We start from the raw sequence: 22030 nt of genomic DNA, 5'->3' as shown, positions 1-22030 counted from the left end.
GAAGTACTGGCAAACCCCAAAGTCAGGGCAGAAGGTCAGTACAATGAGGATTATGTAATGGACATAATGGATGTTGTGGGTTTATCAATTCTGAAAATTAGGCAGACAGTTACGTATATTAAAAAGGAACATAATTTGGTGGAACAAAGAACAGATCAGTGTCCAATTCAGATGACAAAATTGACATTCTAGAGGAAAAGGTTGCCCCGTTGTAATTACAATTAGACATGGCAATCAGGAAGATTACTGATCAAGAACATTATAATAGGAGATCCAACATCAGAATAACTGTTTTCCCAGAGGAATTAGAGAAGGGGAGACCAATTGAATTTTTGCAGATGGTTTTGCCTCAACTTCAGGACTTAACCCTGGGGAAGCTTTTGGAGATTGAACAACCTCACTGGACCTTGACCCCCGAGCCACTCCCTGGCCAACTTGCCAGATCATTTGTAGTATGTTGTTTAAAGTTCCCAGTAAAGGATATAAATATTAGGAGAGCAAGGGAGATGCAGAAGATAAGGCGGGGAGACATTTCTAGGATTATGTTCTTTAATGACTATGGAAAAGCTGTGGTGGAACAAACACAAAGGTTTAATGAAATCAAACAAAGAGCAAGAGACATAAAAGTGCAGTGTTATATGTTGTACTCAGATACATATAAACTGATAATTGATGGTGAAACTCAACTTTTACTGAACATGAAAAGACTGGAAAGCTGTTGGATAAGATCAGTTCTCAATGTTGTTTTTTATAATGATGGTCATTGCACTTTATCAGTTTGATAGGATTGATGTGTTGTGCTACTTATTGCATCATATTGCTTCTGTTACATATATTGATCAAGTGTGGTGGTCGCAGAGCCATTGTTTTGTCCCGTTTGCTATTTACTTTTATATATTATTTGAATATTGTTGTTGGTCATCAATCCTTCTCTTATTTTTGATTGCTTGGTTTAATATGATTATTAACTGTTAGATTATTATGTCGATTGACTTGATCAAAATTATGCCGTCATGCAAGATCGGCTACCATTTATTTTAAAAAAGCATTCCAATACCGGTGACGAATAATGAAAATTGGTATGATCCATGATGAGTCTGCGCCTGAGTACTTGCATGCATGTGCTGCGTGATACGTAAATTGATAATGGAAGAGCAGATTCGGCAGCAGTTATGGTGTCAGCCGCTCTTCCATGCTACACACAAGACAATTCTTCAAGTGTGCTCTGTCTACATTTAATTGTATAGTAAAGAAAAAGATCGAATGCTGCATGTACTTCCAATGAGATTATATCTGCAAAGTATCTGAACCAGTAAAAAGTTTTAAATAAAATCAAAAAACTCATGCGGGGCAAGATCTGAAAAAAATATACATTTTATTAATGAAAAAATATATTAATAATTAACACGTTGTTTTATAAGCATGTTCACATTGAAATGTATATTTTTAAAAAAGTCTAGTTTATTTAATTTGAGTTTACTTTGTATGTGAATCCTCTTGTAGTTTCTCCTACTATTTAGTTATTGGCCTTTGCTAAATGTCTAAAAGTTTGCTCAGGTTTTCTTTTTCAAATCATGTCCTTGATGATTCTTGTCGATAGAATAGTCCACATTTTGATTTTTAGGATAATTCAATTTATTATCTTCAACTTGTCTAATTTTCTTCCTTGAATATCAATGTTGCCCTTCATTGAATTAATCAACTTATTGTCCCAAAAATTGATAACAGTATCCTTGGATTCTCATCTTCTTCCTTCTCCTCTACAAGTGTTTGTCTATTTATTATAGCTCACCAGGAGCGATAATAATAAAGGTCTGTATCTGAAACCAAGTATACAATAACTGGGTTATGCATCCAACATCAAGCAATTACAATGACAGTTTATATGCGTTGGCCATTGATGACTAACCTTATATAATAAGTTGAATGCAGAATGGTATTCATATCCTGATTGAGGTGATCCCTTATTTCTAATGTTAGCTTGATTTATTATTGTCTTAAATGTGACAAATAGCTTAGTTTTAATACAAATAATGATTTAACATGTTTTTATAATGTTTTTAAACCCTGATTTTTTTCATCTTTTTCAAAGGACAAATTAAGAGATCCGCATGATTGTAAAAATGAAAATTAAATTATCCAGAAAAATGTAGCAATATTATATGCAATAGTTACATTCGTTCTTGAGGAGAATCGAATGTTAAGGAGGAGAGTAACTGTTTGCGTGCACACCAAAATGAATGCATCAAGCATTTCGAAAATGGCTTCTATTTAAGGTGACGCATATGGCAGCATGACGTAACCCTCTACTCGAGGCTATCATTGTGCCATGCATTAATTGTAGTACTCAAACTGCTCAGAAACAAACATTGATAATAGTGTTATGTAAGGCTCATTCATTTCATAAAAAACAGATTTATTTTTAATATCAGAGATAAGTTTTAGATATTGTAGCTGCAGAAGCTAACCAAATGAAAAAAAGTGTGCAAATTTGTTACTGTCATATTATATATAGAGACTCTAAATACACATTATGATATTCACATAATAGATCTATCGGTGACTGAGTTCTTTACTGGTAGCCGCACAGGATTATTTATAATGATTTTTGGTTGTTCTGTTGAAGTTGATGACATATAGAGACCTGATGTCTAATTCAGCATGACATTGTATATGATTAGATTAGTAATATGCATAACTACTGTATCATTGTTATGTACTTTATAAACAAAAATGGTTGTCTATTCAAATTAATAGTTCCCTGTTACACATAAACATTGTTTAAAATACAATCTGACCAAAGAAGAAAATGGGCATTGGAAGAAATGGAAAACAATAAAAACATTCTTACCAAACCAGCAGATTAAGGCAGAAAGACAGTAATAACACACTGTACATATTAAACAAGTGAAGCAATGAAATAATTGAATGACACGCACTGCTATGAAAAACTGGTTTCAAATCCAGTCATGCAAGTAACATACATTAGTTGTTACTACTAAAACAATGGGTTTACCAAGGATTATTACAGGAGGATGAATATTTGTATCTAAATGTGAAGGATCCTATTTTGGCATCCATTTATTTCATTCTAAATTACAGAAACTGTTTCCATCATGTAGGCTGTTAATCAACGGAATAAACCCAAATCTAATAGTACAAACCGTAGCATTGTATATAATAGAGACCAAGGATGTGATTAAACAATTAGAACCGATCACCTGGAAAGAAGACTGCATATTCCTTATATTAGATGTTGTCTCATTGTTTACCAGCACATTGGTCATTACAAAGGGATTGTAGTAGTCAGTAATTTTCCCAAATCAAGGTCATTATCATATTTTGATCACAATCAAATGCTACAATTTACTCTAAATCACAATATATTTTGTTTCAATGGCTCTGTTTACAAAAACAGGAAGGCACTGCTATAGGTGCAAAATATGCACCAGCATATTCAGATCTATTAATTAATGTATTTCTGTATTAATGCATATGGTTATTAAATAAGACTATGCATAAAACAGAACTGATAAACATTAAAACTTTTTTTAAAAAAACATGAATTACCACAGTTATTATACAATTCAGTGCAATATACAAATACTCACCATTTCATATAAACAATAACAAGATTATTATTTCCATAACTTAAAAATAAACTCAAAAGACAGGAAATCTTAATTTCCATAAAATCACAAAAAGATCAAGAAGCAGTGCAACCAAAAGAACAGGGGCCTGATGCAAGTATTCATTTAAAGTGCAACTTCGACAATTGTGAGTGCCTCCTTCCAAATATAGAAAGCAGCAAATACAATTACCAGCAATTCTGCACCGAATATGGTGCTCCAAAATTGGTCGGGAGATAAACTTTCTTCATGGTTTACAAAATCATGATATCCTTTAAGATAATATGGCCTTAGAGCGCACAAGATGTAAAGACATGACGGCTAATTGCTAGGTGGCAAAGATCTTTCATTATGTGGAATGCCAGACCAGCCACCAGTATACTCTAGTGTAGGTAACATATTAAAGTGGAGATACATAATGAATCTCAACTTTACAGAACACATGTTGGTCAGATAAAAATGAGGGGTGCTCAAATGAAAGCCTTGAGTACAATTTTCAGCAAATCTCCTTTTGCCTTGAAGTTTGCTAATATTGTCTGCTCTGTCGGGCATTAGGTAGAATTCAGGCTTGCTTCAAAGATAGACCAATGCTCTCTAAGTGATGCAGTGTAGATGTTTGTAGGTCCTGCAAAAAACGGTTGAGGGCCTTATCAGATAAGTGATTGGCGAGTCATCCCAGTAGACTGCCTGGTTCTGCCGGAAGAGAGTGTAGCTTGAAATACAGTGGAAGGTTTGTACGAACACCAATCATAATGCACTGAGCCCAAAATTGATTTGCACAATTTAATATTCAAGTATTAGTATTTTTTTTTTAATAGTATTATATTACAAACTTTAATTTTTTTTGTTACAGAAAACACTAAGTTAAGCATTTGCACACGTGACAGTTAAATTCCATAACATCCTTATCTCTAAAATAAAAAGCGAATTGACAGAACGTACACTAAATAAGCAAAAAATTAAAATAAAAAAGCAAGAAACAGCCAGAAGCACAAACTAGCTTAGCAGTAAAGTTCAATACAAGGTAACACCAGAAACGCCTCAGGCCGATAGGCAAAGTAGGGACGCAGAACTGTCTTTTTCAGTTAATGTATGTTTCGTTACTGGGCTATTTTTTTATTATTAATGGTATGCAGTAATTCTCAATAGCCCGATTCACTAACATTGCACACTATCAAGGGTCTGGCTGTATTAATCTCTTGTTCATTTCCCTGAGAAAGAAAGTCAAGGAAAACGTCAACTTGTTGTTCTCTGCATTGTGCATTCTTACCCACCACTCCTCTACAGTTAAGAGATGATTTTTCTTATCGATTCCCAACCCCATCTGTTTAGTTCTTATGTTTCTCAGTTCTGGACAAAACAGAACAAGATGTTTCAAAGTCTCTTCTGTGTTCTTACCGAATCTGCATGATCGATCTTCAACTGAGTTTTCTTTTCTCATATTTTGTATTTCTTTGGTTTGGAATAAGTTTAATCTAAACTTTAGAAATGTTGTTCTTAATCTATTACAAGGAAATTGTTCCATGTATTTGGGTAGGCTATTTCATTTTTTTGCCTCCCATGCAGCATTCTTCATGCACTTATGTTGTGCTCTCTGGTCAATTGTTTCGATCCAATCTTGTTGTAAGAGCTTTTTTTTAACAGCATCTGGATTTTGGAGAAGTGTCTCTTTGTCAGTATTCAATTGTGTGAGAAATATTTCACAGTTTTGTCTCCACTTACTCAAGAATGTGTCATTCCCTTGCTCAACCAGGATATTTAATATCTTGAATTACGGAAGGCTGTCTGCTTCTGCACCTTTCTGTATAGCGTCAGCATTGCACACAACTCTTGCATTAATGGAAGTCAGACCAATCTCGTACCGCATTCAGGCTGTAGGAAAGCCTTTTGGCAGTTGGAGGATTCTCTTCCAGAATAGATGTTCACAACGCGTCCAACTTATATACAGGCAGCCAAACAGTGCTTCTGCTCCACGTATGAGTGCCGGTATGACTTTACTTCTATAGAAACTTACCACTGGATTTAGAGAGTATTTGCCATATTTTTTGTGTATCGTGGCCCCTTGGGTGGCCAATTGTTTACACTTCATTACAATTTTTCTTGTCATCGGCTCATCAGTGACACTTGAGTTCATCATTATTCCTAAATACTGTATTTATGATACACGTTTCGGGATGTCTTTTCCCAGCTTCCATTGAAACTTTTCTCTATTTTTTTTAGATCCTTGCACATTTTTTAAAATTAGGATCTCCGTCTTTTTGACATTGTCAAGTATTGATTCAGATTTCCAGTGCTCAAAAACTCATATAGTGTCATAACTAAATCAACACGTGTTTCGACCAAAAGTTCTTTTTCAAGGCGTGACATTAGTTAAAGTATAGGTAAATGTTAGTTACAATCAATAATAATCGGATCAAAGTTCAAAACATAAAAGTCAAAAATAAAGGAAAATCATTTGAGTATAAATCATAACGGGGAAGAGAAAAGAAAGAGAAGCAGGAAAATAAAACACAGTACGATAAGTCACGTTTCCATGGGTACATACAATTATTGGACAATGCCCCAATTATGTAACTAGTGATGAACACCCATGCACCTTCTTGAATACCTGTGTCCTCATACAAATACACCAAATGGTGAGTGCCTGCCTGGTCTTTGGTGAATAATGTGGGTCGGTCTGTAGTTTGAAGGTTAATATTGAGAGTCTCCAAAAAAATGGGGTGGTTCCAGTGGGTCCTACCGTGACTAGAAGAATGGTCATGGTTCTGATAAGTAATGTGAATATTCGTGACTGTTGTGACACTACTAGCCTGGATGCTCATTAGATCAAATATATCCAGGCAGTGACCGGTTGCGCCATAGGAAAAGCGTATGTGTTTAGTCCTAACACAAGAGGGGTATATAGATGTATATAAACACTCCTGATTGGTAGGTGTTCTCATACTGGAATTAATCAAGATTACATTTGACTATGGCAGGTGTTGTACAACCCCTTAGTTTAGTAATAGAGTGTGTGTGTTGTGCATAAGATAATTGAGCTCACCAATTAAGTATCCTATATTGAGAGGATAATCTCAGACCTCTCCTTGTTTCTCTGGTTTGGGCGTGAATAATGCACGATAAGTTACACACTGCAGAATAAAGGAAGTCCGGTTATACACTGCATCTGTTATGGCCGTGCGTGGGTACTCTGTACTTAGAAATGAACAACTCGCCTAAAAAGTGCATTAACGGAGTCAATTCAAAGTTGTGAATATTGACTATTAAATATAGCTTACAGCGTTGTATTAGCCAAAGACACCGGATAGATGGTAAACCAAGTTTGCATCTCAGGGCCTCTACGGGCACTATATTAAAGAGATTGCAGCAATTTCCCCTCAATCTTTTTCCAGCGAGAAGGCATATCGAGTTGAAAGAGCCTCGAGTTTATATAGTGCCACAAGTACAATGCTGGATCGATAGATGGTAAGTAAGCCCTCTGCATTGAACCCTCCTTTCCTGGCCACGAACATCTGAACTACAAGCCATTTTTCACTTTCAGCATGATTAAATCGCTGTAAAAGGTAAGCACCAGGCTAGATTTAATAGGAAAGCCCAGGCATATGTACCCAACTACAACTTCAAGAGTGCAATGCGCCAGTTTACAATTATACAGCAGTTTTTTAGATGGTCTGCCACCAATGACCATCCTTTTTGTTTCCAATATTAATTTTCATATGGTTCAAGGAGGAAATTTGCGTCCATCGAGTGCTTTAGTCCAATTGGCGTGCAATTGTGGAGCACTGTGTCGTCACAGTAAGCCAACCATGGCACAGCCTACCCTCCAACATGTAGTGGAAAATTATGGGCAGATCTAATAACCTCATCCATGCCTGAAACGTAAAGAATAGTAGCAAGGGCGCAAGCACGCACCCCCGTTTGAGCTCTCGATTTGTGGCGATGGGGCCAATAACAACATCCTCCTGACTTACATGGACAACGAAAGAGGCGTTGTATACATTGATTTTAGGAAATGAAGCAAGTGAGGGTCAATCCCCATCATCAAAGTTTGTTCCACAATGTAGGGCATGACATTTAGATTTTTCAAGATGATAAACAAGAATATTTTGGAGCTTAAATCAAGCATGGCTAACAGCCTGTAATTGGAAGGGTCCATCCCATTTCCTTTTTTATATCCAGGAATGAGGATGGATTCTCTCCAACTGGTTGGGATGGAGCCTTGAGCCAAAATACGTTGGAAAGGTCACTGCAATAGTGAGGCCCTAAAGTCAGGATTAGTTTGTATGACAATATTAGCAACTGAGTCAGCCCTCAAAGCCTTCAGTTTCTTGTTGATCATATGTCATCCACATCAAAGCCTGCCATTATTCCATTGGTGTGGCTGTAGATTACAGGGGTTGTTTGTGATCATAATAGAATTCCGTAATGGCACTGACCCAAATCCTCTCTAGGATAGGGTTAAGTTCATGCAAAGTGCTTCCCGCTTAAAACTTTCTAAAGCACTGCCAACATTTTTAGTTATCATTTTCCCACGGTAGGCAAAAAACAAACTTCCAATTAGCATTGTTAATGGAGCATTTGTGATGCCCCAGCCAGTTCTTGTAATGGGTGGAAAGGGATGCAGGTTGTGCTGCGCTGTCCGCACGAGACAGAAACAAGGATCTCTTGACAGTCGCTACTGCACAATGGTAAGCTCTTTTCTATTGATTATTCAAGTTAAAACAAGGTCAAATTAGTATTCCTGTAATTACAGCATTTTTGATTCAGCTAATAGAGCTCAGCCAAAGCTGCCATCATATCGCAAATATCTCAGTTGTTTTGAGCCAGCCATCTATTCAAGCTGTTGCTGCAGGGAAGAGAGCAACAGATTTAGTTTCTTGATCTTAAAACCTGACCATATAATAATGTTACCCTGGAGATTTACAGTGGGGCCCGGATTAACTCCAGGAATTGTTTTTATCGAATGACAGAGAATCTAAGTCTAGGAGAGAAGGGCTATTTTGCTGCGATTTATGAAATTCCTACACAAGGAGCTGCTTCCGCTTCACTGCGAAGAGTCAACACAGACAGTCTAGGCTGGAGGCAACTTTGTCATTGGTCCAAGTGTGCCACAGTGTGTTGTCTTCCCAATCCTTTGTGTTTAACAGCTTAAGTCAAAGATGTCTAGGAACGGTCTGCATCCACGATCCCCCCTGCTTCTATTAGTCTCAGTACCAAAATGACCACCATTTTACTGTTGTCATCAGAAAATGCCAAAGGGAAAGAGGCAATGAGGGTTAAAGTCACCTGCAAGAGTCACCACATTGTTTTTTTGGATCATTTTTGTAACAAGGCCTCCAGGCAGGTCATATAGGTCAATAATTAACCTCCTACTGGAAGGTGGTTGACAAGTCTTCAAGCATAGCAGACACAACATAGGGAATAGTGAGCCCAGCAGTGAATACTTTCAAATTAAACTGCAGCCTCGCTTCAATTGCCAATCACCCCATCGAGCGACCGCTTTTCTTGAAGTTGCAGGATGACAAATTACACAATAACCAGGGGGAGGGGAGGAAGGATACCTCAGGAGCAACGTGTTAGTCTTGGAAGCAAGACAACACGGCGCAACACAAGTTCGAATCCCAATCCCGTGCTTAACAGGAGGGCGTCAATTGTTGCCGGCTCCTAATGTGTCCGGGATCTGACAGTCCACTTCTCGCAGTCAAAGCGGACTCTTTCCATGGTGTGGTTGTATTCTGGTGTTGATCTCTCAGAATGAACCAAAAGAGACTGTGTAGCCTCAGGAAGTTAATGATGACTATGTTTTTATGACACATCAGTTGGAATCCCAAAGATTTAATTCATGTAGCACCAGAGCTCAACAATTCCATTACAGAGAGATACACTCAGTCAACACCCAATTGGATGAACTGTCAATCTCAGTTAATTCGATATGAATGATATCATCCGATCCAATGGCTTTCAGACGAGGTATATGGTGAAACAGGTCCAGCAAGAAGGTGCGATCCATAAATGGGCTTGTGGCTGTGGGATTCATCTCCTCTAATTTTGCCCATTTTCATAGAGGTAGAGTGTCTTCCACGTGCCGCTTAGCCTGTGCCCCTTAGCCTGTGCCCCTGCGGTGCCATACACAGGAGAAGTATGGTGTACTGTAGACAGCCCAGGAACATCCTTAATTTGGGAAGTGGCAGGGATTGCCCAGGAGACCACAAAATGGGAACCAAGGGTAAATGAGAGAGTTCCGTAGGTTTTTGTGGTGCCAATCCACGATGTGCCTCTTGTGAAGAGGAAGACACCACACTTGAGTCAAAAGATGGAGCCACCTGCAGAGTTGCATTGGGCGCAGTATCTGATCCCACTTGTCCATTGGGCCTTGTAAATGGACTTGGCGGACCAAGCCATGCTTTATACTCTAGTAACAACAGTTTTGCTGGGTGAAGCCAGGTCTTTCAAAGAGCATTGACATGCCCCGCCCTGCCTGCTGTTTGATAAAAAGGTGACTTCTTTGCGCTTTGCCTGGTTATTTGTTTTCTAGAGAATATTCTGGTGGCGTCTTCTTTTCCGAAATACTTGAAAAGGTGGTGAGGTGTCAGGAATAGTGACATGTTCCTCTTCCGAAACTTTCATTTCAGTTTCATTAATACAGTCAAATAATAATGTCAATATCAGCGTCAGTACAGGAGAACTCACCCTAGCTCTCTCTGGGTCCCCGTCCTCTACCTCTCTGCTGGAGTGCCAGGGTGCAGAGACTCAATTTAGCACTCACCGGCCATTTCCTTATTTCTGTGTCTGTGTTCCGATGCGGGATATGGAAACGTAATTCCCAGAAACGGACCGCTGGGCACCATCTACCACCAGGACACACAGAGCACAATTGAACAAATCCTGCAAAGCTTTGCACGGAAACTGCCAGTTTTAAGCATCCAGCTTCTTAAAGGCAATGAAGTCTTTAGCAACCAAGGGCAAAAGTGACTAACAACGTTCGGTTCCAGGACACCATAGAACACTTCCTGCAACACTTTGCGCCAATCTATTTATGCAGCATTTTGAGTTGGAGCATGCATGGCGACCTTGGTACAACAAACATAAATGTAATGTATTGGGGACGGTTCATTGATGAAATATTGCTGACAAGGAATGGAGAGTTAATGTCCCTCAATAATAACACCTACAATATTCAATTGACTATGAATCCTAACACTGAACTAAGAGCCTTCTTGAATCTAGAAATGTATGTTATGAACATTGGCACCATCAATAAATATCACAATAATAATATCAAGAAAATTAATGTGATAGTAAAAAAAAAAACAATTCCAAGTAACAATACTCCATGCAAACCGCCATCTCCCTCTGCATATCACCAAAAATATGCCTTATGGTGAGTTCCTAAGAACTGCAGTGACATTCATATGAATATGAAAAGCATGGAAAAGAAGCATGTGAGAAATTTAAAAGTAAAGGCTGTTCGCATCAAACAGTTAATCATACATAGGATAAGGCCAACACAGCTACAAGAAACTGTTACAAACGGGTACATGAAAACCTAAAGAACAACAAAAAGTTAGATTCATAACCACATACAATACAGATAGAAATTATGTAAGTAAAATAGCTGCCAGACATTGGAAAACATTACAAGTGGATATGAGCAAGTATGTATCAGATAAACCCCTAACAGCTTACCGAGAAGCCACAACTATCAGAAGTAAAATCAACCCAAGCGTTTTAACACCACAGGAGCTAGCAACAACCAGTAAGAACGCATCGTGGACATTGCTGTGTTAACCAGTTAATGTTAGTTAAACAGAAGAAAGTTATATTCCAAAGGCAATAAAACCACAAATAACCACATTTATCAGGTTCAATATCAACTATGTGTTTTGGAAGCATGATTAGGAAATTTAAAGTATGCATACATGTGAGAGCTGTCAAGAAAATCGATTTGAAACATCCTTTATCAATCCATTGGAATACAGAACATCAAAGCAATCAATTCAGAGAAATCAAATGTATGTTTGTTTAGACAAAAACACTATAAATGGATAAATAAAAGGGACATGCGCCATACTGGACTCAACCAGGACAGTGAATTTGAAATGTATTTCTGAGATCTAGTTGTTGGACCAAAAATGATTACGTTGTTATGGTTGTTTTGATGTGGGCCTTTTATTTAAATTTACTTTTGATTTCCCCAAAAAATTTCTTGTCGACTGATGATGTGGGTTAGTTATAGGGAACAATTAATTTGAATGAATAACAATTTATTTTCATAAAATACATACAAACCTCGATACCATTACATAATACCATTGACCATAATACATTACCATTGACCATAATACTTTAATATTTAATATCTCTGTCAAATGGACTTTCACCTACTGATGGGGACAGAATCCATTCTAGTCTCGGTACATGATGACTTGACAATGATCAAGCATCAGGGCGGAACAGCAGGTTTTATTCTACTAGTCCTGTCGGCCTCCTTTGAAACTATTGATCATGCCCTTCTCTGATGCAGATTGCAGAGCTCTGGCATCTCAGGGCCAGTTCTGGAGTGGTTTCCCACCTTTCTGACATCTTGTATGCAATTGGTTTCCCTGACCTCTTTTAGATCTTCCCCTCAAGCCGTTACGTGCAGGGTTCCGCAGGGCTCTGCCCTCTCCCCTCTTGGGTGTTCCGCAGGGCTCTGCCTTCTCCCCTCTTGCTTTTCAACATGTACATACAACCCGTGGCAGCCCTCATTCACTCCGTTGGGCTTCAGTTCTTTTCCTATGCAGATGATACTCAAATTCTGTTTAGGATGGACCTGGACCAGGCAGGAACTGCAGTCCAACCGAGATTCTGTCTAAAAGCGATTGGGGGCTGGATGGGGGCCAATTGGTTGAATCTTAATGGTGAGAAGACCAAAGACTTGATTATTGGTTGCAGTGCCATTTCGGAAAAAAGGTGGACCTCTGATTTTTGTCCGCTGCCACTGGGGGCCTCTTTCTGTTCCAGCAAAAACCGTCAAGAACCTGCCCATTGAAATCTCTGCCACATTGACTAGGGAGACCCAGAACAACACCATTTGTAGTTTGGGCTTTTTTAAGGTGAAGGGACTTACGAAAGTTCTTCCTTTTATTCCTGAGGATCTTCATGCTGAAGTGGTAGCGGCCTGCCTCAATGGCAGTCTTGACTACTGCAACACCACCCTTCTTTCCCAACCCACGTATCTACTACATCACTTACAGGTTTTGCAAAATGCAGCGGTTTTTCTGATAAATGGCATTCCCTTTGGTCATCATATCTCTGCTGTATGGCATGAGCTACACTTGCTGCCCATGCCACCCGAATCCAGTTCAAGGGCTTATGCATTATTCATCGGGCAGTGAATGGGAAAGGCTGTCTAGCTATTAAGGACAAGATTCAGTTATACCGACCAGGGCGCATACTTTGATCAGCAAATGCAGTGCTACTGAAGGTACCTTTATATCACCATGAACGGGTTGGAGGTAGAGCCTTTTAAATGGCTGGCCCTAAACTCTGGAACACCCTGCCTTTATTGCTTTGTCGCACCCAAGACTTTGGGTTTTTCAATCATAGCTTCAAAATCCACTTGTTTGCATAAGGTGTTTCTCTTCCTTTGCATCTAGACAGAGCCATGATGCATTTGGTGACAGTGTGCTTTACAAAAGGCTGATTGTTCGATTGATAATCAACATTTTGTCTTGGAGCGATTCTAGTACTACAACTGTGTGGTGCAATGACATCATCTGTGAGTGTTCAGAAATGAGGTGGACACAAAGTTGTAATGTTTTGAACATCAGACATCTTTATTAAATGAAAAGGGTTGGATGAAAGCCTTATCCTAAAGATAGTTTCCCTACCTAGGAAACTAAAACTAAAGATCAGTCTGTATCTTACCATCAAACATATAAACGGCTCATGTCCTACAACCTACTACTCTGACACTCACATTAAAAATGAATGCTAAATGTGCAAGGAAATGTATCTGGCTTATATTTGGCAAAAAGTGTTCACAAATATGGCAAGTAGACATATCCAGGCAGTCCTTGGATTCAGAGGGTGATTTCCCTTCCCCTGGATTATTTAAGCATGATAAGAAAAGTGTCTCTTTCAAATAACAGTTCCTTAAGGATAGCAAGATTGTCTCTTCCAAACAAAAGTTTCTTACGTATAGAAAAGTGTCACTTTCAAACAACAGTTCCTTTAAGATGGCAAAAGTATCTCCGATGTACTACGGTGTACTTCATTGCCATATACCATATACTTTGTAAAACAAATATGTTTCCTTATACAACGTTAATGGATCTCCTGGTATACTCCCCTGCCAGGACTTTCTGCTCTTTATGCAATTTTACTGGATCTCCTGGTATACTCCCTTGTCAAGAATCGTTTTCTGAATCTTACAGATCTTCTGGTATACTCTCCTGCCAGGTATACTGCCTCCCAACGTTCACTGTCTGGTGTACTACTTCTTGAGTTCACTGTCTTTTAATTCAACATAGTTGCACTATTTCACTGTTTCTAGTTCATTGGCTTGAGGTATTACTTGTTCCAGCTTTTCCCACACTGACATATCATGTATGGGGATTTGTTCATGTTCAGCCTTTTTATTTCACTTGGTCGGTATTCAAAATAGTTTCTTAATTGCTCCCATGCCTGTCGGTACGTGCCTGGGTTCTCCAATGGTTCTGGGTAGACTCACTGGTGCATTCCCAAACCACAGCACGCCGCTTCGGTGAAGCTCCTGCTCTGGGACCGTCTCCCCTTCACAAAGGCCTCCTTTCAGCTCTGCAGGCAGCTCCGCACTCACTCGCCTGCATAACCACTGTCCCTCTGCGCAACCGTGTTCCCTGTAGCTTCGCTATTGCTGCTGGTCGTCCAAAGGTTCTTTCCTGTTGCTTGCAGCGTCCCTGCCAGCCTCGCGCCACACCGGTATTTAAAGCCTGCGAGTGGCGGTGTAGAAGTGCCTGCTTCCTCTAGCGCAGTTCTTCGCAACACTGTGTCTTGCTTCAGCTCTGCTTCACTCGTCTCCGGGTCTGCTTCCTTCTTCCCCGCTCTCTTGTTGTGAAATTGGGTACCATTTTGAAATGTCCAGCTCACCACAATCTCCTAAAAACAACTAGTCTGTATGTTTGTGTTTCCCTTGATCCTTATTAACTCCTTCTTCCTCGTCTCAGTACTTGAGGCTTTCTGGGAGTTGCAGTTGTAAAATTTCTGCTACTTTCAATGTGATATTCTTCAAGATTTCTGTTCATTAGAGACTGGAGATGTTAAATGAGTGTTGTGTGATTTGATTGATATGCGAGTATGCCATCAGAACTTTAGGTGTCAAAAGGTTTTCTTCTAGGGTGGGCCGGGGAAATACTGCGCCTCTCCCATTAGAGTCACCACCTCCTCCCGGCAGTAGTCTCCTCCCACATGATCCTCCCTCATTGTACCACCCCCAGGGTTAGGATCAGTTAGCGGCTGCCGTTCTGTGTCCATGTCGGAGGCGATCATCACCGCGGAATCAGTGATGACTCTGCAAGATTCATCACACATAGCACAGAACGTAACACAATGACTTCATATACTTCATGTTAAATATTAGTTATTTTATGGACATCTTTGATACATGCATTTTGGTGTGCAAGCAAACAAACACGACAGAGAACCACTCTAGCCCTCAACATTGCAATCTTTTCAAGAACAAAGGCAACTATAGTTGATATATTCTTCTCGAACATTTAATTTTTACAAACATATGCATCTCTTAATTTGTCCTTTGAAAAAGATAAATCATCCTTTCAAACTTTAAAACACAGGAGAAATAATTCACAGTCTTAAAGCCAAGATATATTTCATATTTAGAACAATAATAAATCAAGGTTAGAAATCGGGAATCGCAAGCAATCAGGATACAAATACCCTTCAGTATTCAACTTCATTTTTAAGGTCAGTCATCTAATGGGCAATGCATATGAACATTCATTATATTACCATATTTTCAAAGTATCATCAAGTTACTGGGTCTCCTTGGGTTAGATACAGACCTATATAATTCCTCCTGATGAGCAAAATTAAGTAGCAAAATACATACAGAGTATGAGGAAGAAGGGAATCAAAGGACACTAATCAATTTTTGTCCTGTAAATTGATGAAAATCAATGAAGGACAACATTGACATAAAAGAAAGAAAGCAACCCAAGTTGAAGATAATAAATCAAAAGATCAAAAGAATCAAAATGCAGACTATTATTTCAACTAGAATCATCATGGGCCAAATTTGAAAAAGAACATCTGATCAAATTTTGACCATTAAAACAAGGCCAATTACTGAATAGTAGGAGGATTTAAATCCAAAGTAAAGATAAGGTATTTCAAGGGGAACATTTCTTTGGCTAAAAACATGTTGATTCTAAATATTTTTTACATTAATAAAATTCATATATTTTACAGATATTCTCAGGGCATGATTATTTACGTTTTCACCTAAAAATATCTTAACGCACAATATGAAACGATAAACCGTGATTAAATCTGGGGTTATCCCTTACATCAGAAATATTGCTGTAGAACATTTTCAGGACACTTCACAGAGTGGGAATGCAAGCATGAAAAGTTTAAAGTTACATACGTCAGTTTTGAATCGCTTCATCCTTCTGGCATGAAGTTGAGGAACGAGTTGCAGCAAAGGATGCACGACAGACGACTGAGAGGACATGAACACAGACACATGAAAAACAATGAACTGCTTGATTTGTGAGGTAAAGAATGTATCTTACCATCCAGCGTATATGAAAAGGAAGAGTATGCAAAATAAAAGCACTGACAACGTCAATTGAGAGTGATGTATCCTGAGGCACACCTAAACAGAATTCTATAGATGTCAAATGTTTAAATCTAACAGGGATTTTCTAAACAAGCAAGCTTAGTTATATGGTTCTCTCAAATGTGACCTATAGACAGATTTAATCCTTTTTATGAAATAAAATCAAAGCAAGTTAATGAATTTGATGGTACTAAGGACATTCCATAATCATGCCTCCAACCATATGTCATTGTTTTTTATGAACATTACATTTAACATAATTGCTGGTACTAGCAGTGCAGTATATAATATTGGAGACACATTGCTCTCACCCACTGTACCTGTGTGGGATATAATAGTGCTTCATGTTCTGTCTCATCTACTAGTTTTTTGGAATGCCTATGGAATCATATGCGGCCCAGACATTTATTTTGCTGTGTCTTCATAGGCATGACTGGAGTTATTTTCTGTGGTTGCAGCCTTTTCATCAATCCCAGAATGAGCCCTGAAACATTTTCATTGATGCACTAACTATGGGGATTATGATGCCTGTGATTGGCCAGTTCATGGTGCCATGATGCTATGGTATAATTGAAAGCAATGTTCCAGTTTTAGATGTGATGTTCTCCATTGTTATACTCGGTCACTTGTAATTTGTAGCAAAACGGGGACTTGGGCTGAGATGGGCTTCGTGGCAAAGGATAGCCCTCTGGGCTATTGATAATGAGCCTCCAGGGTATAAAAGTGATCCAGGTTTGGGATGGACCTCAGGGCAAGGACAGATCTCGACAGCAATAGGCGTGGGACCGTGGATAGGCCAAGGAAAAGGGAAGTGCCTTGGAGAAGTGATTGGCCACGGAGCAGGGGTTGGTCTCATAGCAGGGATAGGCCATGGGGCACTATAGCAAAGATCATAAGTATAGTGCTAATAAAGAAAAACAGTGTCTTATTCAATTGTGCTTCTGAAATATATATTGCATGCTAAAACCTTGTTAGCATATAATTGCAACTTTTTCTTGATTAATACTTAAAGATAATAAATTAAGTACTGACTAAAGTACTGGTAGATAGTCTACATTTGTGAAGCATTTGGTGGTCGCTAAGTATGGAGCCTTAGGCTTGTGGCCTCAGACTATATAGTCACTGACATCCCCTAGCGTTCATAGGCAGACTACCTAAAATGCAGTCAATATTTCCTGTGTTTGTTCGCATTTCTATATATGTGTTGGCCGTGTTTTCACCGCCAGTGCTTTACGCATCTGCACTTCAAACATGTCCTTTCTGGCACTGGTGTTTTTGACACTGGGATTTCCGTCTATGTTTTTCTTTTAAAAAACAAATGTGTTGTGTGTTTGTGGTAGGAGTTTGGGGGTAGTGGGGTAGGGTGGTAGGGGTGAGTTAGACTGGGGTTGGGTGAGAGTTCCCCAATTAAGAAAAAGAAAAGAAAAATTTGTGAAAACTGCACGTTCACAGTGCAGATGTGTAAAACATTGGCAGTGAAAACACATGGATCGAAATATATGTATAGGTCTAAATGTTGATATCCTTTTTAGAATTTGGTGCAGCCTTTAGACTGTTTATTTACCAAATTACAAAATATTATTGCGCTTAATACAAGTGCCATTTATTTCCCCAATTATCGTAACGAACAAGGAGTGCTGCACCTACAATTCTATGCCCCCCATTTGCTGGGGTACATATGCCCTACAAAAATCAATAATGCTTCGAAAGAGATGAGCTCCACTATGTAGGTTATTATATATTTAATAAATTATTTCATGTATATATAAGTGAGTGTACACACACATTACATACACCATGCAATAGTGTCCCTCATTACGTATTTGGCATTCCGGAAATAAAGGTGACCGGCTGGGAGTTCAGGCCCCTAACGGCATGTTTATCACTGAAGAACAGGCACCGGTACCAACGGTGCCAGTGCTTCAGTGTCCCCATTCCCCTGGAATCCTATGGGAAAACAAGGTAGAGGTATATGGTCACAAAGTGTTTCCTTTTTACTTTGAAACAATAACATTATCTTGTGGCATTTGATATAAGTAGTTCACAAACTCAGAATATTTAAGCATGTGTACAGTTATTGTGACATGTGCACAGTCTTGGAATGCCTGTGTAATTCAAACTTTGGGACGACCTCAATACTGCAAGAGAATAATGAAATGATGCAGATTTTCTTTACGAAGTTATACATAGAAATAATCATGCCTTTGTTATAAGCCCAATAGAATCACCACCAGGTCATAAAAAATCAGTGCTTATTGCATGGGTTCCTTATTCTATCCTCGTCTGTATGTTTACAGTAAGATACTGTATATTCAAGAGAGTTTTAATTGTTTGGCAAATCATAAAAGTGTTGGCTGTAAACATTTTATTTCTATATCATTTAAAAGAAATGTGCATGTTTTTCCACACAAAAGTGCAATTATATTTGGATGATCCTTTTATGCAATCATTCTTTAAAATAGGCTAACGTGTCATGGTCTTTAAAACGTTTAATTGGACTAACATACAAATTATATGTTAAAATTGCACAATGTGCTTTTGAAATCCCCAATACTTTTAAGAGACGGCAGCATTCTTTTGCTACCTTATAATGAAGACGAGGGGACTTTGAAATCGCCATGTGTCATTTTAGCAATGCATTTTCTGTTAGTCAAATAAAAGGAATCAAAAATGGAATTTACATCATTTTAAAACTGGACTAAAATAGCGTCAAATCTTTCTTTGCACAGTTTATAAAATAAACATATTATTTTGGGGATTTACTCCAAATTCTAATTGGGGAAACTTGCAAAACACATGGAAAGGGTGGGACTTCTCTTGCGTCTACGATTATATTCAGACTTAACACAAGCTATGCAACTTACCATGATGTCTGAGTTGCCTGTGTCATGAGTCTTAGTATAATGAAATAAGAACTGTGCAAAAAAATTAAAAGTGTGATTTTATTACAACACAGACATATGGATTATGATTTTCTTGACAAATTGTGCGTTGTAAATATTCTTCATAATTATCTTACCCTTTTGGTGTTGTCTTTTTCATCTAAACCCTGTGGAAAGAAAATCACAATTCAAAAAGTTACTACGTGGTAAAAGCAGATTTCTGTAACAAACAAGTTAAAAGTTACCAGGTAAGATATGTAAGCAGCTAAATCATCAAATACAATACAGTTCAATGGCTTTAAAATGCATTCTCTAGGCATGGTAGTTGTTGGGTCACCTGCCTAACACAATGACAGGATGTAGCATATTTTTCAGTTATAATTGCTGCCCCATGGTCTCCAGTATTATGCATATTATTAGGTCCATTAGCTGGGCTATGGAAAACCAGTCATTTCTGAAGGTATGTGTCCTGAAAGGTCAGTGGGACAATGTTAGTCACATTTCAGTTATTTGCGACTGATACTAGCCCGGCCTATTCTGACTTTTCCGTGGATCATCAACAAGAGCTTCCAAAATGTGCTGGATAACTTTCTTGTCATTTAAAAGTAAATCCAATTTTCTCTGAGGCCTGTTTGTGCAACTGGAAAAATGTCTTACCTTATCACCAAATTAGAGTTAAAGGGCGTTGCTCTGAAAAGCTAGGTAGTCCAAATGGGCAAGAGTAAGATATGATTTATCTGTAAATGGCCTGAGCCAACATCTCTCAAAGAGCTCCAAGCATTCATTGGCTTTTAGAAATTTCAAGGGCACTGCATACATTTTTTTTGGGTTGTAAGTCCAAAGACGTTCTTTACATGTGTTCCACAGAAATCCTGGCTCTGACCCTGGATTGGATTTACCATGCTGCATTATTCTTTTTCTTGCTTTCGGCTTCACTTTATTGCTCACAATATTAATGCAATACTTCCTGTAATGTCCAAAATGGTCAACACCCATTCAGTGGGAAACTAATGGTTCTCACCCTTTCTGCTCCCCCTGTAGTCTAATCTTAGGAAAATGGAGCACAAATGCGGAGAAACCCCTGTCAAGGACACTGCTACCTGCTCAAACAAGCCCAATGCTATTTTGCATTTGCCTATTGTCTCTGCATCTATACCACCTGGGCAGAATACTTCGAATTTGCTCTTATGTCTGTGAACAATCTTGTAAGTATTATCCAAAGTCCCACAACATATACCCGAGGCCCTTATCACAGGCTTTATGAATGCCTCAGTTAGAGGCACAGTTGTCCCCGAGAACCTCAAGCAGACATGGGCATCCCTGTCTTAAAGATGTACCCCCTCAAGCTCTAGAGTTATGCTCTAGCTACTGTCCAATCTGGAATGTACCCTTCTGAAGAGCTTGAATATGGTGGGTTTGCTTCAACTTCAAGCAGATGCATACATTGCTTGGGTATCTCCAGTCCGTTTTCCAAATGACTAGGGGTACCAAACTCGCCCGTATCGATGTTAAGGACTCCCTGCTTGAGATTGTCGATCAGGGTAATGCTTGTCCACAGCTTTTGACACCGTTGATAACTTCATTCTTATTCAGAGTACTCGAAGGTAGTTGACGTGTCAGATAGTACTGTGGAAGGGATAAGCTAATTTCTGTTTAATAGCATCTCAAGAGTAAAAGTCGTGAGCATTACTTCTTAGCCTGTGTACTACTAATTTTAGTTCACATTTATTTCAAACCTCTTCATGATCTGTTGCTGAATTTTAGTCTTGCTGATTTCCAAACCAATGTTTCTGCATTCAATAAATCTTCCTCCATGTTGAGAAATGGATGAATGAAAACTGGCTAGGCTTAAACCAGCTTACAAGGGAACTGTTGGTTGTCTCTACACCACCTCCTCTTAAAAAAAGATGTCACATTTATTATGCCAGCCCCTGTTGTGTGCTACGATTAAGACTCAACTCAAGGTCAAATCTCTAGGTAATAGGCTAGATGCTACTTTACCCACATTAATTCTATTCTCAGCCATGCCAACTATTGCCTCATGTCGTTGCGACATTGTTACTTGAGTCATTATTGACACCAAGATATTATTGATGTGCTGTATGTGTGGGTGCATCCAAGTATATGGCCGAGTGTTTTTAAGCACTACACAATATGGCACCATACATTGTAACCGCAAGATCTAAAAGAGTGCACGTCACTCCCATTCATTTGTTAAAAACTTTATTTCGACCAGAGTCATAAAAGTCTTACAATTTCATATAAAACTCCAAAATACAATCAATTAATGTTCACTACAATTGGATAAAACAACATAAAAAAGAAAAATATTACAACAATACAGAGGTTGTGCGAACTGTTAGATTAGTCCCTGAACACCAAGTAACTATCAACAGTATAAAAAAAATGGTCACAACCTATTTATTTATTCACATTTGTTAAGCGCACAGCAGCCCGTGGGCATCGTGGCGCTGGTTACAGTGGTTGCTCATAGCTTAAGTTACACACGAGAAAAGAGAAAAGGCGCGGGAGGCATTGAGGCTCATGTTACAGTAGGTGAACATAGCATAGTTGCATGCAAAATACAGACACTGAACTAGCATACTAGTTGAAGAGGGCAGTTTTAAGGTTTTTGCGGAAGGCATGGAGAGAGCTTTCACCTCTGAGGGTGGTAGGCAGTACGTTCCATAACTACG

At 38.7% G+C, this 22030-nt stretch overlaps 1 protein-coding gene across 3 annotated transcripts in view; it reads right to left on the bottom strand.

The window, feature by feature from the left end:
* Positions 1-22030, bottom strand: part of NMU (neuromedin U) — a 696290-nt gene that overhangs the window by 203956 nt on the left and 470304 nt on the right. The window contains exons 5-7 of one of the 3 annotated variants that reach the window (XM_069631628.1): positions 19472-19501; positions 19317-19367; positions 16258-16332 (exon numbers count right to left, since the gene is read on the bottom strand). In XM_069631628.1, the coding sequence (XP_069487729.1) occupies positions 16258-16332; positions 19317-19367; positions 19472-19501 (156 nt within the window). The remainder of the gene's footprint in view (positions 1-16257; positions 16333-19316; positions 19368-19471; positions 19502-22030) is intronic. The other 2 variants (XM_069631629.1, XM_069631630.1) reach the window with 2 other exon arrangements.

The sequence above is a fragment of the Ambystoma mexicanum genome, chromosome 6q (genome assembly GCF_040938575.1).
Source record: "Ambystoma mexicanum isolate Mex_15411 chromosome 6q, UKY_AmexF1_1, whole genome shotgun sequence".
NCBI classification, from domain to species: Eukaryota; Metazoa; Chordata; class Amphibia; order Caudata; family Ambystomatidae; genus Ambystoma; species Ambystoma mexicanum.
The sequence above is the reverse complement of the archived record's forward strand: the minus strand, read 5'-3'. Positions and strand labels throughout refer to the sequence as shown.